The sequence below is a fragment of the Gopherus evgoodei genome, chromosome 1 (genome assembly GCF_007399415.2).
Source record: "Gopherus evgoodei ecotype Sinaloan lineage chromosome 1, rGopEvg1_v1.p, whole genome shotgun sequence".
In the NCBI taxonomy this organism is placed as follows: Eukaryota; Metazoa; Chordata; order Testudines; family Testudinidae; genus Gopherus; species Gopherus evgoodei.
This window is the reverse complement of record NC_044322.1, coordinates 47,060,349-47,083,781: the sequence shown is the minus strand read 5'-3', so window position 1 is coordinate 47,083,781 and position 23,433 is coordinate 47,060,349. Positions and strand designations below refer to the sequence as shown.

Here is a 23,433-nt window from a genome sequence, read left to right as displayed (position 1 = left end):
CCCCCAAAGGCTGGGATATCATTTGCCAGGGAAAAAAAAGAATTCACATTAATCAGGTAAAGAATGCAGTAAAAGCAACAATTCTAGTATATTAGACTTCCAGGGGCTTTTCAATGCAGACCCAAAATAGAAAGACAGCAGGACTCAAGAGAGTTAATAGTCCTTGCTATATTAGCTTTTCACAAGACTAAGTTTAAACAGAAGTAACTTCAACTAGGGAGCTAGCTGTGTTTGCTGATTACAGACTTCAGACAGTGCATTTAGAGTCAGAGAGAGCTGATCACAGTAGACAAATGACAATTTTTAGGTTTACTTTGACAGGTTAATATCTTATCCTTTCAGAACTTTAAATTCACAAGGGCTCTCCTTCTTTGAATGTACATATAAATTAAAAAATGGATGCATAAATACAGAATAAGCAAATGAAAGTAAGTTAAACCCTATAAGCAGAGGCTCATAATTTAAATCTAACTTATCAACAACCAACATATATTAAAGAAGCCTGGAGAAACTAAAGAACAACAAAATAGTCTCATTAGCCTTCACACCTTTCATTCAATTTAAAACAGTTTCTGTAGTCAAATATTTACCGTTTCAAGGAAATTCTGAAAAACAAAATGAAAAATAAGTGGGAAAAATAGATGTACCTGTACTTGTTGGTGAATTTATTTCTTGTCTGATATTTCTACCTGCCTGGCTCCCACATCTTGCAGTCTCCCGTTGAGGTTCTAGTATATCACGGTACTTGGAGACCATCAACACAGAAATAAAGTAAACTACTGCCAAAGCCAAAAATTGAGCCTGTTTGCTATCATCCTGAGAGAGAGAAAAAGGAACACATCTGTCATACTTGACACTTACACAAAACTTTTAAATCAAGATAATGAATGTGTTTTAGAAACATCAACCATTTTAGACGTTATACTTGCTTATTTGCTTACAATTCAATTCTTGAATCACCTATACGCTAATTGGAATGTTAAAATCAGTGGTTATAACCTATTTAGGAAAGATAGTGTAGGCAAATGGGAAGAGGGAATAGCCTTCTGGGTCAAAAATAGCATCATCTGTTTCTGATGCACTCAGAACAATATTAGCTTCAATGCTTATGGATCAACATCCTAACAGATAGATACCAAATAATACCCCATCTTGTACTTTGCTATGGACCACCAAATCATACTAGGGAACAGGGTGACCGTTGCTTTATGTACCAATCTATAACATACAGGAAAAAACCATGTAAACATATGGGACTTCAATTTGTGTGCCATATGCTGGCAGTCTCATGTGCTAGTACTAGAGCATCCTTGGAATTTGTAAAAATTATAGGTTACAATTTCCTAACTCAAAAAGTGTTGCAGCCAACACAGGGGAATCCTTTATTAGACTTCTCCTAACAGAACTAAAAATTTAAGTTAGCTTAGGCACAAGTGATCATGCCTCGATCACATTACAACGTGAAAGACTCAAGTCCAGACCTGTAATATGTATACACTTGGTGTGTTAAAGCCAGTTTCACAAAACTGAAAACAATTAAGAGCCAAAATTAGCTAGGAGTGTTTCTCCATCACTGATAATTTTTAAATCAAGATTACATATTTTCTAAAAGATATACTCTAGCAATTAATCTTGGCGTTCTATGGCCTGTGATATACAGGAGGTCAGACTAGATCATCACAATTGTCCATTCTGGCTTTGGAAATCTACGAACTGATGAACGGGTAAGCCTGTACACAGAAAGATTAGGTGACTTGCCTAGGATCTCAGAACAAACAAGTGGCAAAGTCAGCAACAGAATGAAAGAATCAGAATTGCAGTCACTTGCTCTTACTTCCAGACCACACTATAAATTTGTAGCATAAAATGAATGAAGATATTATATTTATTTCTTTGTCATTTATGGATGCAGCAACTATTCTGAGAAGTCTACATAAGCATTTGTGGTTCAGCATGCATTCCCCTAGAATACTGCCGAAAGGGATACTAAAGTCATTTAGCATAGATGAGTTATATAAAAGATACTCAGCACCATAACAGAACTGGATCTTATATGATTATAAATGTTGCATCAATAAGGAGAAGCAACATTTCACCCCAGAGGTGCTGCATTTCAGAGATTATTGAAATTTTCCTTGCATGTAGTTCGCGTATCAGTTTCAGCTTGTAAAGTGCAATGAAATTATGTAAGGCATTTTTCTTACCAAATAAGATCACTTTTATTAAACACTTCATTTTGTAAGAAAAAGGAGAAAGTTAGATTATGTAGAATTTGGCATATTTCTTCCCCGAAAAAATGGAAATCAAAAGCCTTTTTTGGAGATGAGCACAGATTTTAAGTTCATCCAGCTTCCAAAGCTGTTCTTTTTAAAAATGCAAGTTATTTGTAACATTAATCTTTCTTTTAAATATTAATGCATATACTGCAAAAAGAAAAATCATGGTCCATATTACTCACCACATCACGAAAAACAACTGCTCGCAGACGATTAATGTCAACATCCTGAAGAAGTCTATCAGGATCCTTTATTGGGGAAAGGTTACCAGGAACATTTTCCAATGGTGACTAAAAATGTAGAATTATTTTTCCAAAGTGTACGGAGAATTTTATTCAAAACATTTCTTTGATCCACAATAAATAAATTAAATACATTAGTACTAACCGCAGACAAAAAAGGTAACATTCAGATACTGGTTCTACAAACACAGTGATGCTTTACTTATTTTAATGCATTAGTACTGAACAGTCAGATACAGAATTGTTTATGTTCTTCAAAAACAATGTTTTAATCCTACTGGATAAAATGCACCACTCTCTAGTAGTTAGCATATTAACTGTAGCCAGAGGAGACTAACTTTTTTTGTATTGTCAATAAGAAATATTTCCTAGGCACGTGATAGGCTAAGATTTTGTTTGTATAAGTGAAAATAACTTGGAAAATTCAGCCTCATTCTATTTTATACAGAGAATTATTATTACAGTCCCATGCAGGCCATGCATGTTCTGTATTCTACTTACAGTAATGTGACCTGTTTTCTTTAAACAATAAGCACTGCAATCCATATAACAATTAACATAGAAAAGTGTTCTGTTTTCTACAGTCCAATGTTTGTCTGCTGTTGAGTTTGGCAAAATTGCTAGAATATATTTTTGGTATGGTTTTATAAAATAATCTAGTGATATTTGTGGCTATAAGTCTTTTCTGAAACAGTATTTTGTGGCAAGAGACTATATTGTGAAAGTAGTAATGAGATTATCGTAAGAGAATTTGGGCTGGATATACCAAAGCATCATCTTTGAGACCAGGGATGGTTTTTGTGTCTTGCACATTTAGTTTAGAGCCCTTCAACCCCCAAAACTGTGACCAAATTTGGGGACTATTCAGAAATGAGCAACTTAAATAATAAGGACATCAAAGTGACTGAAATGTAAGTGATAAACAAATTTAGACCTCGTTCTTGGAGTCATATCCACCAAGACAGACCATGATTTACACACAGAGCCCTATTGAAGTTAATGGAATTCTACAAAGATGCAAGAGTCCACCCACAAAGATCTGACTGCAGGTTTTGGCCATGCATCTCATGAGGCTTTAGAAATCAAAGAAATATGTATAGATAAATCAAATTGCAATACGGCAAGGAAGAAGATGTGCTCTCTGGAGCAGAAGTAGGAGAGAGTAAAGTATTGGAGAACAGTTATAATCATGCCATTAAATTAACTATTTTCTTCCTTTTAATTTTTTTTCTTGTTTCAATGAAAAAGAAAGTGTTTCCTTTTGAGAGACAGGAAATGGGTGACAATTCAACTTCTGTTTTAAAAGAAGTCTAGAAATGAACTACAATCATCTCCTGCTCATTTTAATTACTGGTACAACCTATATTAACAACATTAGATTACCTTGGTCAATGCTGTTGCAGTCACACCCTGAAGAGTGTCCTGAGTTTTACTGCTGATGAGTGAAGATTTGTTCACCCTTTCTCTTTGTCTTTGTCGACACTCTAAACAGTTTCTCACAGCAACACAACAAACTAAAAAAAGATAAGGGAACGGTTATCATTAGGTGATTACACAGTTACCATTTAATGAAGTGCCTATACCTCCAAAGAATGATTATGTCCCAGTAGCAAATGTATAAATAAATAGGCATCACAAATCTCTTAAATCATAGTTTGGTGATACTGAGAAAATATTATGGTGACTTTTCCAATTTCACTCTTTTTAGTTAATCAGGTTCCTTAATCTTCTGACTAGCTGTCTTAAACAAGGCTCGTATTTAAAGCCTCAAGAAGTTTGAAAAAGGCAAATTATTCCCCTGTAACTGGAGTTCTTAGATTATGATCATGTTGTCCCTGTTGATCCACTATTTTTGGAAGCATACTTCTTAGTGTTGCCAAAGCCAACCTTAACATTTGTTGTGGCTAGAAGACAGAAAACAAAAGGTAGGAATCAATGGTTACTTTCCATCATGTCAGAGATTAACAGCAGACTGCCACAAGGTTCCACATGAGGACTGACAATAGTAATTATCAGTGATCTGAAAAGATGAGAGAACAGTGTTGTGGCAAAATTTGCAGCTGACAAAAATTATTCAGCTCAGTCAAGAACTCTGAGGAATTTAAGAGGGACCTAGCCAAACTAGATAAACAACATGCAGTAGGATGGCAGATGGAATTCAACATTGATAACTTAAAGCAATGTACAACAAAACAGAATAATTTGAACTATGTTTGCTGCTTCTAAGGTCCTACATTAATTGTAGCAATTTATCAAAAAGTGTTGGGCATCACTGTGGACAGCTCAGTGACTTCTGCTCAATGTACAGCAGCAGACAAGAAAAAAATCTTCCCCCAAACCAAAAAATAATTATATAAATATAGAATGCATAAGGAATAGCATGGAGAACAACACAGAAAATATTATAATGCTCTTATATAAATCAATGGTACAACCTCACCTGAAATAGTGTGCTCAGTCTTGGTCACCACATCTCAAAAATGATATAAAGGAGAGATAGGTGACAAGTATAATTAGCAGAATGAGAAGACTCTTACTTGAACACAGATTGAAAAGATTGGGACTCTTACTATAAAAGTGATCCAATTTTCCATTTAAAAATGGGACATGGGAGCCAGAAGGTAGAGGATACCTTTTTTGCTGTCTTCCCACTTCTCCATCAACTTCCCTTAACCCTCCACCAAAACATTTCCTTGTAATATCCCCAAGAATTGTCTCATTTCTTCCACTTTGACCGTATGACTTAACTGTAGGATATTGGGGGAAGGGGGACAGGAGACTGCTACCTGCAGCTCCAATACTTATTTTGGGAAGTAGCTGTCACTGAGGTCAGGTGCACTTATTCTCACAGATTATACTGTCTGGTGTAACAGTTTATAACAGTGTGGGAAGGTTTGGTTCTGAACTAGAGGTGAGAACTCTGAATAAACCCTGTCAATAATTCCCTTTTAGGGATCCTTACACTTGAGAAAATTATTAGAAGTAATAAAACACTTGAGGACAGTTGATAAATAGTTAATTAAAGACCGGGGAATTGTTCTTCTGAAATTAACTGTCTTTAAAGCGGGTTTTTTTGTTCCACTGAGGTTCTGCAGCTCACTCCACGCCACTGAGTCTGGATCCTTCAAGTTCACTTTCATTAAAAACGTTTTTTTCACAGTCATAATATCTAACAGCTTGGGAAAAGAATTGATATAGTGTTAAATATAAACAGCATGAAAATAACAAAACCAAATTTGCCATCGTATTGCATGTTGTTCATGTAGTTTGGTGAGGTCCCTCTTAAATTCCCCATCGTCTTCTCAGTTCTTGACTGAGCTGAATGATTTTTGTCAGCAACAAATAATGCTGCAATCCATTTGAAAAGACAATATTTTCAAGACCTGCTGCCAATAAGAAAGATAATGAGAACACATGGGGTCACAGTTCTTCATACCTTTTCAAAGAACGTTTTCATTTACAAAACTGTGCACATGTAGCCCAAACTATCACTGTTTGCTAGATGCTTTACAGGCACATGGCTGAGGTGTATTCTCCCAAAAAAGGGGATCTGGGAGGCAATTCTCAGAGAACCAAAGACCATGATGAAAAATCTTACAACAGAAGAGCAGCACAGCAGATCAGTGTTTGAGGGAAACAGTAATTTTCTTCCTTTCACTAGTTTTCTTGTATTAATATTTTGCTGTCCTAAAATATGTTTTACAATTTGAATTTCATCAATGACAGCTTTGATTCTCATCTATTTTCGTGTTTCAATAGAACCATCATGACTATTGTAACAAGTCATTAAACACTCTGTGGTATTTTAGTCTATCGCATCATAGTCAGAACCAGGTTAATTCCTACTTTTATTCATTGTAGTCTTAGCTCATTGATCTGTAAGTAATTAAATAATGCACATTGTATGTGTTGTTCTATAAGACTTACCCAGCCTTAGGCACTGTCGCATTAAGCCTCCAGAAGACATGTTTTTTTCAGCTTCAATCTCACTGAAGTTTAGAGAACTGGCAAATACAAGTACATCAACCATAGCCATCAGACGGCTCAGGAAAGTCACTGCTGTCTCTGCTGACATTCCCTGTGTCACTTCAATATTTTCCAATTCAGTCTTTAAGAGAAAATAATTATCTTAGACTTCCCAACGTCAAACAACAAACATAGCACATCCACATCTCAATTTTAATTGTTAACAATAAAATAAGTAAATGAGAAAAATTACAAAAAAACTATTTCCTATATTTAGGGTTGGCAGAATTCTTTTTTTTTTAACACTATAAAACAATATTAACCATCAAAATTATAAGACTTTCAATTTTTTTCTATTTTTATAGTTGCTGGAAATTAAAGGGGTGTAGCGTTGGCTTAGGGTAGCACTGGCTACAAGGGGCTCCCTGTGTAGATGAGGGGTTCAAGGCACCAGGGCCCATGGTGCAGGGAAGGCTGTGGTCCTGGCTTGGCGGAACAGAGACTCCTGGCCAGGGTTGCAAGGAGGATGATCCCATGGCTATGGGATGATGCTGCTGAACAGTTCCTGCCCAGGGATGACTGTTACATTCCTGGCTGGTGAGTGAATGAGCAGGACCATGACAGCGGAGCTGAAAAGGGCTCCCTGAACAGCTGTGGGGCTGGTGACACCTGATCCTGGTAGACACAAGGCACAGGGAAGTCTGTGGTTCTTATTGAGCAGGGCAGAGCAGAGACCCTCAGCCAGGGCTGTGAGAAGATGTCATGGTCCCCAGCCACGGGACAGGCCACCCTGCTACTGAATGGCTCCTGCATGGAGCAGGGTGGCCTCCTCCTTGCAATCTTGGCTGGGGGTGTCTACTCAGGCCCGCCAGGTCTTCAGCCGTCTCAGCACCTTGCACCTGAAGGGATCCAGTGTCACTGGCTCAGTGGCAGCACAGAGACCTCTCTGCAGCCCTGCTGTCATGACCCCACTCCTGTGACACAGTTGATGCCCGATTCTTAGAAGCACAGGTGGAGGGAGAGGCTGCACTCCCGCTTTTACCAATCACTCTATTTTTCACTGGTTTCAGTATGTCATTTGAAATCAACATTTATCAAAATTTATTGATTAAAATTGAATCTTGCCAAGCCTATCTATATTTTTGTCAATGCAAATTACTTATGAGTGAACTTAAACATAATGGAGTGGGAAGATGAATTCACACTTGCATGCTGTAATAGGTATTATGAAGTCTAATATCTGTGAGAAAACTATTACTATTTACATAGAACCAAATTGTGGCCCAGCTAGCACAGCTGTGCAAGACATAAAGGAGTGTGTGACACCCCTTTATGTCTCTGAGCAATCTAACTGCATGACAGCACAGGAAGGAAAATGGGCTCTGCAGAGCTGCTATGTCTCCACCTGCCCGTACTCACATAGATGGGTGGGAGAAGTGGAATGGGGTGGGAACTGGGCATAGTCTTAGCGTATCACTGATGTGTAGCTGGAGCCAAGGAATGTACGCTGTATTGGGCATAAACCTAGCACAGTTTACTCCCTTCCTGGATCAGCAGGCGAGGGAGTTTACTCTCTCCCTGTTGCTCCAGTGAGGGAGGAAATCATGCCAGGTTTATACTTGGTGCAGCATACATTCCACGTGGAATCACAATCTCCATCTTGGGCTGCCCCTTAGTCTAGGCTCATGACAAAACCACTCCTGAGTCTGCAATTGTTTCATAAATGTAAAAAAGGGTTATTATTTAGGGTAACATTTTCAGAAGTGCTTAAGTGACTGGAGCCTGAGCCTCATTTTCATAAGTGAGTTAAGCTCTTAGGGACAGATTGTTAAATTTATTTAAGTGTCTAAATATGCAGGTAGGTGTCTAGTGAGATTCACAAAAGTGCCTAGGAGGCCAACTCCCATTAAAATCTCTGAAAATTTGGTGCCTAGGTGCTTTTGAAAATCCCATGAGGTGCCTATCTGCATCTTCAGGCACCTAAATACCTTGGCTTTAGGAACCTAAGTCTCACTGATAATCAGTGGGACTTAAGTTCCAAGATCTTTTTTTGAAAATGGGACTCAGGTGCTTATGAAAATTTTAGCCTTTTGGTTCCAGTTTCAGGGATTCTGTAAGACAAATAAGGAGCTTAAAATATATTATTTTGTTCTGTTATACACATTTTTTCCATAACAAGAATAAAGATAATTCTTTTAAAACCTTTTCTTTCCCTATTGCTGAGAATTTAATGTCCTCAGTGAACAGTAACTTGTTGAAATAGTTGTTTAGGTTTAACAGCATACCAACAGTGCCAATAATGCCAAACAATATTAAGAAAACAACTGTTCTGACATGGGAAAGGTATAATGTGTCTTTCTGTCATCAGAATGATAGATAACATTGCAAGACATGTCAGTTACATGGGTATTCTGGGAAGTGTTGTCACTATTTAAAATCTGTCCAGCAAGACAAAACAAATGATATGATGACAATTAGACCTTTGAAACACCATTTCCCTTTGAAGGACTGCTGCTAGCATTCCTCTAGGCAGTTTTTCCCTGCTATTTTATGTTATTTTTCTACCATGACCCCCTTGTCATAGTAGAAGAAACATTATTAATTCACATAGAAAAGTAGCAAATTGTTTATATATAAAACACTTACACAAATGAAATTTAAACTGAAGAAGCCATATCTGAATAGCAAGAAGCCATGCCACAGTGTGAATTAGTAGGCTGCTGGTGCAATTCTCAGGTGGTTATAGAAACATGGCCTTTGGACTCACCTCAATAATCACCAGAAATATGCACCAATGCTCTATTAGTGGACTCCCTGTTGTGGATTATTGCTATAATACAATTATTTATATTGTACCACATACATTTTCTTAAGGGAGTAGATCTTTTACTTCCCAATGTCAAATGTCCAGGTTTATTTTTATAAGAAATAGTAAATCCATGTAAAAGCATGTTTTATAGGATAGTTTTTACATGATTTTTGCTACCATTACATAGAAGAAAAAATTAGAATTTTCTTTAGGAAATCTCCCTAAATGCTGCTAATTCGCTATAAAGACAATAAATAGCCTTCTATTAGGTCTAATTACTATAATGAAATTCACCTCTTAAAGGTAACATACTAGTATATATTCTAACTACATTTAAGAGATGTTTTTTTGTTTAGCAAACTGTTTTCAGAAGCTAGAATGTTTTAGAATGGTATGGTAAAACTCATGCTTACTATGTAAATTCCCAGATGGTTATATGTCCAGAGTTTGAACTAAAACAGATTTTCACAGCAGACGGACACTTCTGCAATTTATATTAGATCATAGGCTTGTTTAACTTTGACTTGGTAGTTTACTATAAGCAGCATATAATCATTAGCCAATGCATTAAATTACACTAAGATAAACATTTCAGAAAAAGTCCATAAATGCACCTAATTTACTCCTGACCATATCCTATAATATGTGATTATTTTTTTTTAAAAAGCCAAAATGTCAAATTATCAAAAATAATAAAGTTTGAAAAACATAAAAACTGAAACTTACAGCAGTAATACTAACCTTAGAACCCTGGACATGCAATAGACAAAACAGACAACAGATTACAAGAATAAAAGAAAAAGAAAATTATTAAAGTTAACTGAAAATACAATGTAAAATTGAAACAAAGTAATATCTTGGAATTATACCTTTATCTGATTAATTTATAATAGGAATAAACATTGCATCTCAGAAAGTGAACATTTGAAAACAAAGACTTTAAAAATAACTAAACTGCAAACAGTATGGACTTTAAATCTAATCTTTTAATTTTACTATACAGTTCCTTTCCACATTGATCCATCCAAACTGAAATTCATATTTTAAATATGTACATGGAAAAAATGTATAGGATGTTAGTAATGTATACCCACAGTCGAATTTTACTTGTTATATAAATCACAGAAGTACATGACATAATTGTGCCATTCTCCAGTCAACTGAAACTGAAAAAAGTAAATCCAGCCTCAGCATTTATGATTTATGAGATAAATCATATGTATAAAATTAAATTGACAAAACAAGCATTTTTTTCTTCTGATTTATATGTATGATTCTTTAGCCGTAATGCTCTTTGGACTGGAGCACCTCAGTATATCTTGTTACATACACCAGAGTTGTGCACAAATTTCAAACCTAATCTCAAACTGTACTAAACATTTGAATGATTTTGAGCCACCAGTGGAAGTCCAAGTTTTGAATCACCTCAGGGAATTTAGGGCTAGTCCCAGTGATTAGCAGTTCTGCGAGGTTTCTTGCAGGTTTTAGTTTCAGTCAGAACCCTCTCCCCACAACAGGTCTGTCATTTAGTTGTCAGGAGCCATATTTTTTAAAACTGACTAATGATTTTTTGGGCCTTTAAGATTTTAAATCCCCAACCTGTTAAACCTTGTAGGGTGGGTGCTGAGCAAGCAGGGCATCTAAAAATTGAGGGACCCAAAATCACAAGTCATTTTTGATAATTTAGGTCCTGCCTACCTTGGAAAATGGTGGTAGAAAAATAGAAGACTACTGCACCTCTAGCACTGAAGACAACTTAAGGTAGTCAGTATTAAAATGTAATATATTACTAACAGTTACCACACTGTGATATCTGTTGTTTCCTTGTAAATAGAACAAAATCTTGGTGTCTCAGATGCCATGATGTTGTACACAAATGCAGCACAAGATAGAGTCTCCAGGTACGAAAGTAAAAAAACTAGTTTTAAAGAATATTTTAATACTGTAATAATTCAGATAGCACATTTTTTAAACCAAACACATTTCAACTATGTTACGCTAATAGTGCCATTGCAGTATCAACTCCAGCAAAATGAGAGGGAAGTTTTATTTTCTTTTTTGGTAGAAAACTGTGTCTAACCATCCTTTCACATGTGGAAGTTCAGGTCTTGGTCTGGACTCTGAAGCTTAAACCCATCTTTGGTACCCAACGACATTTTTTCTTTAGATTCCTCAACAGGTGAAATCCAGGTCCCATTACATCAATGTCATAACACCCACTGATTTCAATGGGACAAGGATTTGACGTTAGGTTCACTGAAGCCCTGTTTGATCCCAAAATCTTCAAATTTATCCTTTAAGCCATATTCTTCAGCCCTGGTTATGGCTGTAATTTTATATTAACTAATGACTAGGTGGAACTGTCAGTCTGTCACACCACGCTTTAACTGACAACATCTGTTGCTGTTAACAAAATGCATTTTTCATAATCCTCACTCCCTTTCCTGAATGCTCTGTGTCTTATTTTGCATTTTCATATTTTGTCTTATATGGTTGCAAAAGTTTTGGGGCACACAGTGTCTTCTTTGTATTTATAAAATATCATGTAAATTTGAGACATCAAAAATAGTTTAAGTGCTAAAAAGATATAAATTAATATCTCCCAGTGCAAGGTCTTTGAAGGATTACCTCAATCCCTGCTAGGCCAATGAGCAGTAGACTAGGACTGGGAAATGAACTCTTTCTGGCATATTATCATAAAATAACATTATTAGATCAAATGCTTACCATTTTTATTTAATTTAGTATTTTCATTCATTTTTTCATATATGCTATTGGAACTTGAAAGGCGCCTATCCTTGGTTCTAGGCAATTTTTATACTAAATCACATGCAATCCCCCCCAACAAACAAAAAACTCACCAGCAACTACGTTAAAAGCAAATTGTTAAAGTTACAATGTCAAGCACTCAAGTTAAGCAACACCAGAATATTCTGCCTGTGATAACTTTATTTCAGTTGTCTTGCGTGTATGCATTATGATACAGTCTTTATTTATACGATCACCTACTATGTTTTCCACAAGTGCCCTGCCTCAATTGACTGCATCGAACAGATGGTGCTCATTTAACAAGCAGAAATTCAATATTTTGTTGTATCTTCATTTCCTCAAAGTGTAGATCTTATTTACTCCACACTATCCAAAAATTGCTCTGAAGACAGTATTAATAATTTCCTCATGGGCTTCTCTATGGTGCTCCTCACAAACATTAATTATTTTCATAACTCTGTGAGATGAGTGTTATGATCAGCTCCCTATCTATAAAATGTGGATGAGGCACAGAGATGTTAAAGTCTACAAATATCTGCTAACTTTGGGTGCCCAATCTGAGACATCTAGAACCTGATTTTTTACAAATTCTTAGCGATATATAGCACTTCATATCTTCAAAGCACAGCTCCCACTGAGGTCAGTTCCAGTTGAGAGTGCTCAGCTCTTTTGCAAATTAGATCCCAGGTTCTCAAGTCAAGCACTCAGAACATGAGGTATACACAGGAAATGACCACCTATTAAAAGTTGGGTTAAGGAACTTGCCTAGTATCACACAGAATCGAATCCTCCAGAGCAGCATTCAACTACCTTAACAAAAAGACTGTCCTTTCCGTTCCTGTAACTCCCCTGCCATATTCCCAATACACCTTCCAACTTCTGCAACAAATGGAGCAGGGGTCCTACCAAAAACAATTTCCTTCACTACACAACCCTGATTCATTCCCAGAGCAGGTTCATCCTCTGAACTGAATGAGGCAGGGATCCTGTGGAAAAAACAGTATGTGATCACATAATTGGAGACTATCATAATGCATATACACAAGAGGACTGATTAAAGTAACATAGGTAACCTTAATTCTGGAATTTCCTAACTTTTGGATGCTTGACTTTCCAACCTTAACACTGACCTTTTAATATACAAAGGGTTTGCGTGTGTATAATTTCTTAGGTTTAAAAAAAAGCAAACTAAAAACCCCCCATATTAACAACCATATAAAAAAGGTACAGACAAGGGCAATGAAAATAATTAAGGGCATTGAACAACTTCCATATGAAGGGAGATTAAAAAGACTGGGACTAATTCAGTTTGGACAAGAGGTGACTAAAGGTCTATAAAATCATGAATGGCGTGAAGAAAGTTATTTATGCCTTTACATAACACAAAAAACAGGGATCACCCAATGAAATTAATAGACAACAGGTTTAAAATACACAGAAGTCCTTCTTCACACAGCCGAACTCTGGAACTCGTTGCCAGAGAATGTTGTGAAGTCCAAAACTGTAACTGGATCAAAAAAAGAAATGGATAAATTCATCATCAGTGGCAGTTAGCTAAGATGGCCAAAGATACAGCCTCATGCTCTGGGAGTCCTTAAAGCCTCTGACTGCCAGATGCTGGGACTGGACAACAGGTTCGCTGGTTTATTGTCTCGTTCTGCTCATTTCCTTGAAGCATCTGGCATTTGCCACAGTTGGAAGACAGGATATTGAGTTAGACACACCACTGGTCTGACCCAAAATGGCCATTCTTATGTTCTTATGGTTCATCAGCAGGATAGGGACCATTCAATCCACTGCACAAACCTCTGCCACCTCAACCAATGGAATAACTGATCTCAGTAGTCAGTTGTCATCTGCTATATGGACCAGCACTAGAGGAAGATGGACACTTTGCCAGTTTTCACGGAGAATGATAGCAGAGGAATGGTGGAAACTCAGGATTTGTGAGTCCCATTCCAAGCTCCAGAGAGGAGTTGTATTCTAGTGGGCACAGACTCTCTGCCCACTTCCTGTGTGACTCCTTCTGCCCCTCACCTCCAATCTGTCCCTGTCCCAGTCCTGACCCTCAACACCCCTCATCCAGTTCCAGTCTCCACATTTCAGGCTTCTCATCCCAGTCCCTGGCGCCTTGCCCAGCAAGTCATTCTTCCTCCATCATCCCACTGTTCTTTCTGCCCAGTCTCCTCACCCAGGTATTTCTAATTCCCTTCTCTCGATTCCTCATCCCACCTTTCTCCCCCACCCTGACCTCCAGTTTGCACCCGCATCATCCCTGTCCTAATCTCCATCTCCGGTTCCTTGTCCAATCTCACTGTCCCCTCTCCACCATCTCCTTGCCATTTTCTTTGCCCAGAGAATCCCAGTTCTGCCCTCGCATCCTGGTTCTTTGCCAGATTTGGTTTCCCTTCCTTTTAACATCTTTCCCCTGCCCCACTGGTTTTCAGTCCCAGACTCTCCCCCTCCCCCAATCTCCTCATCAAATTTCAGTGTACGCCAACACCTATTGGTTCCTTCTGTTTCTCTCTCCAGCTCCCAATCCCCCTGCCCAACCAATCCCAGTTTCCTGCCTGCTCCCAGACCCAGTAGCCTTCCAGCCAGTCTCAGTCTCTATTGCAGCTCTCAGTTCCAATGTCTGAACTTTTAAAAGAAAAAGTCACTAGAGTTTTACCAAAAAAAGGTTGCAAGAATTTCTGAACACGGGCAAAACATATATTTTTCCCTACTTTTGTTTTCAGAATTGACTGAACCAAAAATTCAACTTGAGACAGACATCCAGAAGGGAAAATTTCACACCCAGTCATTAAAGTTTGGCAAAATTATAAGCCACTGAGAACAGGATCTTATAATGGGAAATGTCAGATGGTGTCTCCCCCCTCCCTCCTGCCACGTAGCCTTGAGGCAAAACTGTAGCAAGCCATTAGAGAGTTCAGCAAGTAGTGGTATAAGCAGCCAAAACAGGAACCTTTGGTCATTTGCACACTCAGAGAACTTTCTACAGTTTTGACTGGACTTTTTCTGCCCTGAGTTGATTGGCTGCTTGCTCCAATCCTTCCCCTACACCCCCTCACAATCTTTTCACATCAGCTTCACTCCACATTTGACGCTCTTACCTGGGCCTGTCTCCATCATCATCTCTTACCTCTTCCCCTCCTAAATAACCTCAGCCCCTCTCCAAAAAGGGACATTCGCCACCATCACATAATTCACTATGGTTTTGTGTATATACCCCTTTCCCCACCCCTGTTCTCTGGGGCAGGGACCACCTACTATTCTATGTTTATACAGTGCCTAGCACTCTTGATTGCCCCTTAGGGGACACCATAATAACATGATTAATAATAAATATAAAAAAATAAATTTACAACATAGTTTGAATGTGGTATTTTAAATTACTTCAAGATTCTGCAGCCATGAAGAAACCACTCTTACCTTGCTTTCATGAATAGTAAATGATACCTGATTTATTGAAATGTAAATTTATTTAGTATCAAGTGAATCCAGGAAATGGGAAACAGCAATGTGATCTCCATCTTAAAGATTAGTTTCAATTTTTATTTATTTAGTTTAACAAATAAACCCAATTAGGATTTTACTTTTGGGAGAATCGTTTTTCCTCATGCTCTAATTTCACTTTTCTCAAGAATGGACTAATTTGGACGATGATTATGAACTGAATGTGAGTTATGCAACAGGAGCAGAACTGAGGCCTGCTTACTTATTTTACCCTTAGATGGTCCAGGCTGGAAGAACACTGCAGTTCTCGCTTTCTCCATCTTTTAAACTTTTCTCTATTAAATTTCTGCTCTCCTCTTCTTCTGTTCCACTGCAATGCGGGATAGACATAGGGCTTTGTTGGAGTGTTTTAAAATTAAAATTGTTGATATCAGCTGTTCTAACGCATATCTTGGCATACAATGCTCTGCTTTCAGCTGATCCATACAGATTCAGCAGCAAACAGCTCTGCAATGATTCAATCTCTTTCAGAACTGGAGGAGCAGAAAATTGAGGATCCAAAGCTGACACCTGATGTAACTACACAGAGACCCCTTGCTGTGGCTTTAATGAGCTAATTTTGACTAGACCTGTACCTAGTTATGCAAATAAAAGATTAGCAATACCACAATGAAAATTAGGTGAGTACAACATAGCCATTCTTATGACTGAGCTTTCTATTTCATGACGATTGCTACAGCAGGTGATATCAGAACAAAGAGCAACCTCCAAATCCACTCCACTGATTATGAGACTTGTCTTATAATAATGCAGCAGAAAGCATGCTGGGGAGCTTTGGAATCTCAAAGCTCCTGTTCTGACTTCCTGAAAACCAGATTGTAAGAAAAACAGTTAATTAAAGACAAGGCAATATTAGTGTAGCCAGAAGGTGATTTTTCTAGGAAGAATTAGCATATGATTATTGCAACAAAGAGTCCTGAAACTATTCTTGATCAAATCCGAGCCTATTCTCAGGTCTGACGTCGTGTTTTCCTATCTACTGGCTGCATGCATACTAAAGGAAAAAGTTTCCAACTTGGGTGCCTGAAATAGTTTGATCATATTATGCTTCCACTGAAATCAATAGCATTTACAGATACCCAGCACCTCTACAAAAAAATCAGCCTACACACTTTAATATGGAGTTAGGTGCCTACTTCAGGCAGTAAAGTTTGACATATTTTGCCATATAGAAATTAGGCACCTTAGATCATTCCAGAGCCCTTCAGCATGCAAAGAGCCACCAGGACTATACTATGTCAACTCAAGGAAATTCTTTTGTTAATATGCTACATACCATGTTGTGTATTGGAGAACAGCAGTGGTTACTTTGTTATAAATTTATTAGGCCTACGTTACACCAAATAACTGTAAAGTAGAGGTGGTTGGGGATTTTCCAACGAAAGATGGTTTGTCAGAAAATACCCATCTGTTGACCCAAAATGTTTCCAAGAACATAAGAATGGCCATACTGGGTTAAACCACAGGTCCATCTAGCCAAGTATCTTGTTTTCTGACAGTGGCCAATGCCAGGTGCTTCAGAGGGAATGAACAGAACAAGTAATCATCAAGTGATCAGTCCCTTGTCGCCCATTCTCAGCTTCTGGCAAACAGAGACTAGGGACACCATCCCTGCCCATCCTGGCTAATAGCCATTGATTGGCCTATCTCCATGAACTTACCAAGTTCTTTTCTGAACCCTATTATAATCTTGGCCTTCACAACATCCTCTGGCAAAGAGTTCCACAGGTTGGCTGTGGGTTGTGTGAAGAAATGCTTCCTTTTATTTGTTTTAAAACTGCTACCTATGAATTTCATTTCATGTCCCCTAGTTCTTGTGTTATGAGAAGCAATAAATAACACTTCCTTATTTACTTTCTCCATATCAGTCATGATTTTACAAATCTCTATCATATGCCCCCTTTGTTGTCTCTTTTCAAAGCTGAAAAGTCCCAGTCTTATTAATCTCTCCTTATATGGAAGCTGATCCATGAGAGGACCTTCCCTCTTAACCCATGACACCTTTCTTTGCTGAAGAGCCTTTGCTGAGGCACCTTGTCAAAGGCTTTCTGAAAATCTAAGAACCCTATGTCCACTGGATCCCCCTTGTCCACATGCATATTGACACCCTCAAAAAATTCTAGTAGATTGGTGAGGCATGATTTCCCTGTACAAAAACCATGTTGACTTTTCACCAACAAATCATGTTCATCTGTGTGTGTCTGACAATTCTGTTCTTGCCCAGTACTGAAGTTAGGCTTACCAGGCATTAATTGCCGAGATTGCCTCTGGAGACTTTTTAAAAAAAAATGGGTGAATACCATTTGGTCCTCTCTTTAGTTTTTTTTCTTTGCTCCTTCCTGCTCACGACCTAAATAAAATTCAAGCTTTAAATGCTCAACTCATGCATTGCTAATGGGAAACAGCTAAGTGAAAGATATCCTCTTCCCCCTTTTATAAATGATAGCTAGACTCAAGAGAAGAATAATTTGTACCCTGTGGCTCTTATTAACTATTATCAAAAGATCAGATTCTTAAGAATTGATTTTTTTTTTTTTTTAAACAGGAACAACATTCTGGATTGTAAGGGAACTATGAAGCTCAAGAGACACACTCATCATATAGATTAAACCAAAGAGAAACCTGAATCTATAAAGGAACTGAAATGTTTGTGAGGTTCAATAAATGAACACCAACAACTCTCTCTTTTTGAGACTGAGTAAATCCTGGATTAAACATAGCTAGGTTAAAAAAAAACCTATATCACAACTATGAAACTAGAAAAGCAACTAACTACCTGTCTTTCCATCATAAACTAATGATCAGATAGGATGACAAGTGTTAATTATTTTTTTCTTTTTTGCCCAGGGATGGTGTCCCTCTTCACACTTCTTTATCTTTGGTCAAAAGATAAAATACACTGGGAATCAGATTCACTAATGCTGTTAAAGGAAGGTGTAAATTAAAAGTACTGTGCCACAAGGTTAAATCACTGGAAAGAAGGCATGTGATATTAATATTTTAAAACTTCAAAATGGACACAAACATTTTCAGTGAGAAGTACTATACATGCCTTAATACCTGTCACAAATATGGTTGAAAAATACAGTTACAAAACAATGAAGTAAAATACACATAGCATATGAGTTCATTCTTCTTGATAAACTGTATAAGCACATATCTAGTGTGATCAGGGCCAGTGCAACCATTTAGGCAACCAAGGCAGTCGCCTAGGGCACTAGGATTTGGGGGGGTGCCATTTTCTTCAGCAGCGCTCGCGGTGGCCAGATCTTCGGCCACCCAGGTCGCCGCCGGCATTTAGGCAGAGGGAGCTGGGGCAGGGGAGCACAGGGAAGGCTGCCTGCAGCAAGTAAGGGGTGGGGGCGGTTAGGGTTAGGCGCCACAAGCCTGGGAGGTGGGAGAAGTGAAGCAGTGACCATGTGCTCAAGGAGGAGGCGGAGCAGGGGTGAGCTGGGGCGGGGGGGTGCCTCAGGCTGGGGGCTCGGGGATGGGCGAAGGCGCAAGGTGGAAGTTTCGCCTAGGGTGCAAAACATCCTTGCACTGGCCTTGAGTGTGATCTACAATGTGTGTACATATTATCCCATGGAAGCAAGACTCACATCCATGTCTACTCAGATTCCTCTATGTCTTTACACCTACAGTAACTCCTCACTTAAAGTTGTCCTGGTTAACGTTGTTTCTTTGTTACGATGCTGATCAATTAGAGAACATGCTTGTTTAAAGTTGTGCAATGCTCCCTTATAACACTGTTTGGCAGCCATCTGCTTTGTCCTCTGCTTGCAGAAAGAGTAGCCCGTTGCAACTAGCTGGTGGGGACTTGGAACCAGGGTGGACCAGCAGCCTCCTATCATCTCCCTGCTCCCCTAAGTTCACTGTGCGGCAGCCGCCCAGCACGCTATCAGTTGCCAGTAGCTCAGCTGTCCCTCCCCCCACTACCATGTGCTGCTCCTCCCCTCTTCCTTGGAGCTGCTCCTATGGGAGCCTCCTGCGGGAGCCTCCTGCTTGCTGCGCCGGGGGGGAAAGGAGGGCTAATGTCAGGGTGCCCCCCACCCCCATGCTCCTGCCCCCCACTTCTCCCATCTCTATAGAGCAGGGGGGGAACACAACAGGGCTCAGGACACAGGGAGCTTGCTGGCATCAGCTGCTGTCTCAACTTGCTGATCTACTTAAAAAGGCAGTGTACTTAGAGTGTGGTCAGCATATTTAAAGGGGCAATGCGCATCTCTCTCTCTTTCAAACACAGGGTGTCTCTCTGTCTGCCATGCTGTCTCCCTGCCCTCAATTTGTGCTGCCTTGTAGAGTGTGAGACTACATTAACAAAAATGTGTTAACCCTTTAGGGCTCAGTTGAGTGCTAGTTCATCATTTAGCAGTAAGGCATTCCCTAGAAAATATCCCATCCTCTGATTTCGTCACCTCAACCAAGCTTCACAATCAACGTTTGTTTAAAACTTATAGTGTGTGTGTGTGTGTGTGTGTGTGTGTGTGTGTGTGTGTACACACACACACACCTATATCTAAAAAAATACAAAATATAGTCTTTTATCTGGTGAACATTTTTTCCCTGGAACCTAACCCCTGCTATTTACAATAATTCTTATGGGGAAATTGGATTCGCTTAACATAGTTTCACTTAAAGTCGCATTTTTCAGGAACATAACTACAACGTTAAGTGAGGAGTTATTGTACTTGTTTCTAAAACCTCCCTTACCTGCATGGCAAGCTCTATTACTCATTGCCCCTCTCTCAACTTTTTATTCAATGCCACTTGATCAGCTTTCATCTGGGGTAGCATTTCAGCGGTACTGTTTGGAAAACTTCCGAGTTATAACTTCTCTTTGTTTTAAAGAGATTGCAACTGCTTTGGAGGACAGGGTCAAAATTCAAAATGATCTGGACAAATTGGAGAAATGGTCTGAGGTAAACAGGATGAAGTTCAATAAAGATAAATGCAAAGTGCTCCACTTAGGAAGGAACAATCAGTTTCACACATACAGAATGGGAAGAGACTGTCTAGGAAGGAGTATGGCAGAAAGAGATCTAGGGGTCATAGTGGACCACAAGCTTAATATGAGTGAACAGTGTGATACTGTTGCAAAAAAAGCAAACATGATTCTGGGATGCATTAACAGGTGTGTTGTAAACAAGACACGAGAAGTCATTCTTCCGCTTTACTCTGCGCTGGTTAGGCCTCAACTGGAGTATTGTGTCCAGTTCTGGGCACCGCATTTCAAGAAAGATGTGGAGAAATTGGAGAGGGTCCAGAGAAGAGCAACAAGAATGATTAAAGGTCTTGAGAACATGACCTATGAAGGAAGGCTGAAGGAATTGGGTTTGTTTAGTTTGGAAAAGAGAAGACTGAGAGGGGACATGATAGCAGTTTTCAGGTATCTAAAAGGGTGTCATCAGGAGGAGGGAGAAAACTGTTCACCTTAGCCTCCAATGATAGAACAAGAAGCAATGGGCTTAAACTGCAGCAAGGGAGATTTAGGTTGGACATTAGGAAAAAGTTCCTAACTGTCAGGGTAGTCAAACACTGGAATAGATTGCCTAGGGAAGTTGTGGAATCTCCATCGCTGGAGATATTTAAGAGTAGGTTAGATAAATGTCTATCAGGGATGGTCTAGACAGTATTTGGTCCTGCCATGAGGGCAGGGGACTGGACTCGATGACCTCTCGAGGTCCCTTCCAGTCCTAGAGTCTATGAGTCTATGAGTCTAAATCCACTTCATTTTGTAATAACTTCAAATATAGAACGGTACCACATAAGTAATTGAGAAATGACTATACCTATTTGTATAATATAACGATGTATTCTAAAGGGTTTCCTTCAATAAAACAAACTCTAGCTCAAAGAGAAAAGCTTGAGCCACTTACACATAGACTCATAGACTCTAGGACTGGAAGGGACCTCGAGAGGTCATCGAGTCCAGTCCCCTGCCCTCATGGCAGGACCAAATACTGTCTAGACCATCCCTGATAGACATTTATCTAACCTACTCTTAAATATCTCCAGAGATGGAGATTCCACAACTTCCCTAGGCAATCTATTCCAGTGTTTAACTACCCTGACAGTTAGGAACTTTTTCCTAATGTCCAACCTAAATCTCCCTTGCTGCAGTTTAAGCCCATTGCTTCTTGTTCTATCATTGGAGGCTAAGGTGAACAAGTTTTCTCCCTCCTCCTGATGACACCCTTTTAGATACCTGAAAACTGCGATCATGTCCCCTCTCAGTCTTCTCTTTTCCAAACTAAACAAACCCAATTCCTTCAGCCTTCCTTCATAGGTCATGTTCTCAAGACCTTTAATCATTCTTGTTGCTCTTCTCTGGACCCTCTCCAATTTCTCCACATCTTTCTTGAAATGCGGTGCCCAGAACTGGACACAATACTCCAGTTGAGGCCTAACCAGCGCAGAGTAAAGCGGAAGAATGACTTCTCGTGTCTTGTTTACAACACACCTGTTAATGCATCCCAGAATCATGTTTGCTTTTTTTTGCAACAGTATCACACTGTTCACTCATATTAAGCTTGTGGTCCACTATGACCCCTAGATCTCTTTCTGCCATACTCCTTCCTAGACAGTCTCTTCCCATTCTGTATGTGTGAAACTGATTGTTCCTTCCTAAGTGGAGCACTTTGCATTTATCTTTATTGAACTTCATCCTGTTTACCTCAGACCATTTCTCCAATTTGTCCAGATCATTTTGAATTTTGACCCTATCCTCCAAGGCAGTTGCAATCCCTCCCAGTTTGGTATCGTCCGCAAACTTAATAAGCGTACTTTCTATGCCAACATCTAAATCGTTGATGAAGATATTGAACAGAGCCAGTCCCAAAACAGACCCTTGCGGAACCCCACTTTTTATACCTTTCCAGCAGGATTGAGAGCCAATAATAACTACTCTCTGAGTACGGTTATCCAGCCAGTTATGCACCCACCTTATAGTAGCCCCATCTAAATTGTACTTTCCTAGTTTATCTATAAAAATATCATGCGAGACCTTATCAAATGCCTTACTAAAGTCTAGGTATATCACATCCACCGCTTCTCCCTTATCCACAAGGCTCGTTATCCTATCAAAGAATGCTATCAGATTAGTCTGACACGATTTGTTCTTTACAAATCCATGCTGGCTATTCCCTATCACCTTACCACCTTCCAAGTGTTTGCAGATGATTTCTTTAATTACTTGCTCCATTATCTTCCCTGGTACAGAAGTTAAACTAACTGGTCTGTAATTTCCTGGGTTGTTTTTATTTCCCTTTTTATAGATGGGCACTATATTTACCCTTTTCCAGTCTTCTGGAATCTCCCCTGTCTCCCATGATTTCCCAAAGATAATAGCTAGAGGCTCAGATACCTCCTCTAATAACTCCTTGAGTATTCTAGGATGCATTTCATCAGGCCCTGGTGACTTGCAGGCATCCAACTTTTCTAAGTGATTTTTTACTTGCTCTTTTTTTATTTTATCTTCTAAACCTACCCTCTTCCCGTAAGCATTCACTATATTAGACATTCCTTCAGACTTCTCAGTGAAGATCGAAACAAAGAAGTCATTAAGCATCTCTGCCATTTCCAAGTCTCCCGTAACTGTTTCCTCCTCCTCACTGAGCAGTGGGCCTACCCTGTCCTTGGTCTTCCTCTTGCTTCTAATGTATTGATAAAAAGTCTTCTTGTTCCCCTTTATTCCCATAGCTAGTTTGAGCTCATTTTGTGACTTTGCCTTTCTAATCTTGCCTCTGCATTCCTGTGTTATTTGCCTATATTCCTCCTTTGTAATCTGACCTAGTTTCCATTTTTTATGTGACGCCTTTTTATTTTGTAGGTCACGCAAGATCTCGTTGTTAAGCCA

The 23,433-nt window shown here is 39.0% G+C and overlaps 1 protein-coding gene across 1 annotated transcript in view; it reads right to left on the bottom strand.

Moving 5' to 3' along the window:
- Positions 1-23,433, bottom strand: part of NBEA (neurobeachin) — an 853,790-nt gene that overhangs the window by 501,094 nt on the left and 329,263 nt on the right. Inside the window, 5 exon segments of the mRNA XM_030563353.1 lie at positions 648-816; positions 2,459-2,566; positions 3,902-4,032; positions 6,446-6,626; positions 10,035-10,043. Coding sequence (XP_030419213.1) covers positions 648-816; positions 2,459-2,566; positions 3,902-4,032; positions 6,446-6,626; positions 10,035-10,043 — 598 coding nt within the window.